Source organism: Cyprinodon variegatus, unplaced genomic scaffold (assembly GCF_000732505.1).
Source record: "Cyprinodon variegatus isolate N-32 unplaced genomic scaffold, C_variegatus-1.0 Scaffold750, whole genome shotgun sequence".
Lineage (NCBI taxonomy): Eukaryota > Metazoa > Chordata > Actinopteri > Cyprinodontiformes > Cyprinodontidae > Cyprinodon > Cyprinodon variegatus.
Window position 1 is genome coordinate 52,422 of NW_015151203.1, and position 1,283 is coordinate 53,704.

General features: G+C 44.8%; 1 protein-coding gene across 1 annotated transcript in view; it reads left to right on the top strand.

Moving 5' to 3' along the window:
- The first annotated feature begins 459 nt into the window (after positions 1–459).
- The window catches only part of LOC107098131 (mitogen-activated protein kinase kinase kinase kinase 5-like), a 13,134-nt gene continuing 12,310 nt past the window's right edge, over positions 460–1,283 (top strand). Inside the window, exons 1-3 of the mRNA XM_015395616.1 lie at positions 460–632; positions 778–819; positions 1,111–1,195. Of these exons, the coding sequence (XP_015251102.1) occupies positions 1,111–1,195 (85 nt within the window). The 5' untranslated portion in view covers positions 460–632; positions 778–819. The remainder of the gene's footprint in view (positions 633–777; positions 820–1,110; positions 1,196–1,283) is intronic.

The window sequence follows — 1,283 nt, forward strand, 5'->3', positions numbered from 1 at the left end:
TCCAGTAGGTGATCTATCATTCAAGGGCTCATCTAATTAATGTGCAGCTATGTAGGAGTATCTTTGCTGATTGGGTGGATTTAGATCTTGTGCTTCTAGACCTCACAGAGCGACGGAGGGGATGCAGGGGATCAAAACGCTAATTTGCCTTATAAAGGGTTAAAGCCCTGAGGACTTGACTTTAACAGATCCTTCCTTTATGGTCAGGAAACATCTGAAACGCCTCGATGTGATCAAGAGCATCAAAGCATCATCTGTTCTTTAGTTTGAATGTGCTTCATTAATAAAAGAATTAAACCCAACGGGTGAAAGAAGATTAGATAAAATGTCTAAATTGTTTGTCTAAGCAGGGAAACACTGCTGAGACAGTTGGCTTTTCTCTTTCCTGGGTGGATCTGCGGTTCTTTACACATCCTGACAGACCCCCCCCCCCTGTTTTCTCCCTCCCCCCTCCAGGCCTCTCCAGGTGTTCTGCCACGCAGGACATCAGTCAGCGCTGCAGTGACCCGAGGTTCCCCTCACAGCACCCCGTACCTGCAGAGCGAAGGCCCGCCTCCTCCGTTTCCTCCCCCAAAAGAGAGACCCCACTGTCCCCTGAGTGGAGCACGCTGCGGAAAAAGACGGAGGACTCGGTGGGTTTAATAAAACCAGAACCAGCAGAACGTCGCTGTGATTTTCTAACCTAATAACGTTCTAATGAAACAGAAACGGTTTTCCTTTGGTTGGTCTTTATTATTACTCCATTTGTTCTGTTGTTTGTAACCTTTGTAATTCTAGAGAGCTGATTGTCATGGGCTTCCTCCCACCCCTCAAGTCCATGTAAGTGTGATTTCTAACCGCATGCAACCTGCAATAAAACACCACTGACATCTATAGGAGCGTCTAGAGTTCCTAATGTTTGCTAATCATCAGAACCTGATTCTATCCTACCACCCTCCCTCATGATCCAAGGCACTGATGTATTTTATTCTTTATTCTAATGAAGAGACTGTTGCTGAAAAGCTGCAGCAATGGACAAGTTTTAGCTTTAACCAAAAGAAAAAGCATAGCATGATTTTAACGACTGCTCCACAACTTAAGGGCTTTAAAATCCCTCTGCTGTTCAACCAGATGGGAGCCTGCTTCACCAAAGTCTTCAACGGATGTCCTCTGAAAATCCACTGCGCTGCTACCTGGATTTTACCCAAAACTAAAGGTGAGAACTTCCGTTTATAGCTCAGTTTATTTAAGTGGTGCAATCGCCCTGCAAATACATGAAGTACTGCAAACATAAAAAGTTAGAC